The sequence below is a fragment of the Egretta garzetta genome, unplaced genomic scaffold, assembly GCF_000687185.1.
Source record: "Egretta garzetta isolate BGI_Z169 unplaced genomic scaffold, ASM68718v1 scaffold728, whole genome shotgun sequence".
NCBI lineage: Eukaryota > Metazoa > Chordata > Aves > Pelecaniformes > Ardeidae > Egretta > Egretta garzetta.
The window spans coordinates 55,346-57,175 of record NW_009260504.1 but is presented as its reverse complement, the minus strand read 5'-3'; the positions used below and the strand labels follow the sequence as shown (position 1 = coordinate 57,175).

Here is a 1,830-nt window from a genome sequence, read left to right as displayed (position 1 = left end):
TGCCCCGCTGCAAGCTGCCTGCCGGCATGGCCAGGACCGGGGTCACCCCGGGACTGCTCGGGGAGCTCTGCCGAGTGCACTGTTTGCAATTCCCAGCAGAGAAAAAGCAGCTGGAGACATGAAACTCAAAAGTAAAGCTGCGCATGTCGGGAGGGCCTGGTGCTCAGGCTGTGCCGGCATCGCAGAGAAACAGCTCTGGCTGCAGGGGGATGGGGAAAGGCACGGAGTGGGAGGCACAAACGCAGCCTCTCCACCATGGCTGCCCGCTCTGGGCCGGGACGTGGGGTGCTGCAGGGGCCGGGGGCCACAGCGAGGGGGGTGTGAGCTCCAGCGAGGGCAGCCATGCAAGCCTGGACCTCGAGCGGCGAGGGTGCCAGGTCTGGGAGGAAGAGCACGGCTGGGCGCTGGATCCTCTCCGCGATGGCAGGAACCGTCCTTGTGGGAGGGGGGTCCTCCTCTCCAAGGCTGGGTGTCCGGCCCATCCAGGGGGAGCAGCTCTGGCTCCCCACACCCGGGCGAGAGACGCAGGGGATGGGCACAGGGCTGCAGCCGACCTCCTGACCCCGCTCCCGCAGGAGGGCCTGGACGGTGTCCTCAAGATCCTGGTGAACCAGCTGAGCTCTGATGACGTGAACGTGCTGACCTGTGCCACCGGCACCCTCTCCAACCTGACCTGCAACAACAGCAAGAACAAGACCCTGGTGACGCAGTCAAACGGGGTGGAGGCCCTGATCCACACCATCCTGCGGGCGGGTGACAAGGAGGACATCACCGAGCCGGCCGTCTGCGCCCTGCGGCACCTCACCAGCCGGCACCCTGAGGCCGAGATGGCGCAGAACTCGGTGCGGCTCAACTACGGCATCCCCGCTATCGTCAAGCTCCTCAACCAGCCCAACCAGTGGCCACTGGTCAAGGTAAGGGGCTGGGGGGATGGATGTTTGGGGGCTGGAGGAAGCCAGTGGCTGGGCTCACGTGAGCCCCTGGCTGCTGGCCTGCGGTGGGAGGTGCTGCCGAGGGGGTCTGCGGCTGGTGCCGTGCACGGGGCGATGGCGGGCTGCTGGCACTGCAGCCCTGGGCCCATCGGGCAGCGTCCTTGTCGGCAGCTAATGGAGGAAATGGCTTTGAGCGGGCTGCTCACCGCTCGGCCGGAGGCAGTGCTCCCCCCGGCCTCCCCCGTGGGGAGGGGGCCGGATCCGGTGCGGGAGGAAGTTGAAGTCAGCCCATGCCGCAGAGGGGGATGGGGTGGGACGGGCAGGGAGAGGGCTGGCGGGTCCCATGCTGCTCTGATCCATGGTCGGGACAAATCTCTCCTTCCCCACTTCTCTCCTCCAGGCTACCATAGGCCTGATCCGCAACCTGGCCCTGTGCCCGGCCAACCATGCCCCGCTCCAGGAGGCCGCCGTCATCCCCCGCCTGGTCCAGCTGCTGGTCAAGGCTCACCAGGATGCCCAGCGGCACGTAGCGGCTGGCACGCAGCAGCCCTACACGGTGAGTCCTTGCGGCAGGGTCTGCCGGGGGTGCCCCTCTGCCCTGCTCCTGGCACCCCAAACGCCACCTTGTCCCTTGGCGGGGTGGCCTGTGCCCACGCTCAGGGTGGTCGTGCCCTGGTGTGGGGTGCCCCGGCTGAGCGCTTGTCCCCTGGCAGGACGGAGTGAAGATGGAGGAGATCGTGGAGGGGTGCACAGGGGCACTGCACATCCTGGCCCGGGACCCCATGAACCGCATGGAGATCTTCCGCCTCAACACCATCCCTCTCTTCGTGCAGGTCAGGGACTGGGGGGACATGGGGGCTGTGCTCGGTCTCCCCCCGGCTGGCTGTCCCCTGTGCCG

At 67.8% G+C, this 1,830-nt stretch overlaps 1 protein-coding gene across 1 annotated transcript in view; it reads left to right on the top strand.

The window, feature by feature from the left end:
* LOC104131395 (junction plakoglobin) overlaps nucleotides 1-1,830 on the top strand; it is a 38,059-nt gene that overhangs the window by 33,967 nt on the left and 2,262 nt on the right. Inside the window, exons 8-10 of the mRNA XM_035900112.1 lie at nucleotides 576-914; nucleotides 1,333-1,488; nucleotides 1,646-1,765. Coding sequence (XP_035756005.1) covers nucleotides 576-914; nucleotides 1,333-1,488; nucleotides 1,646-1,765 — 615 coding nt within the window. The remainder of the gene's footprint in view (nucleotides 1-575; nucleotides 915-1,332; nucleotides 1,489-1,645; nucleotides 1,766-1,830) is intronic.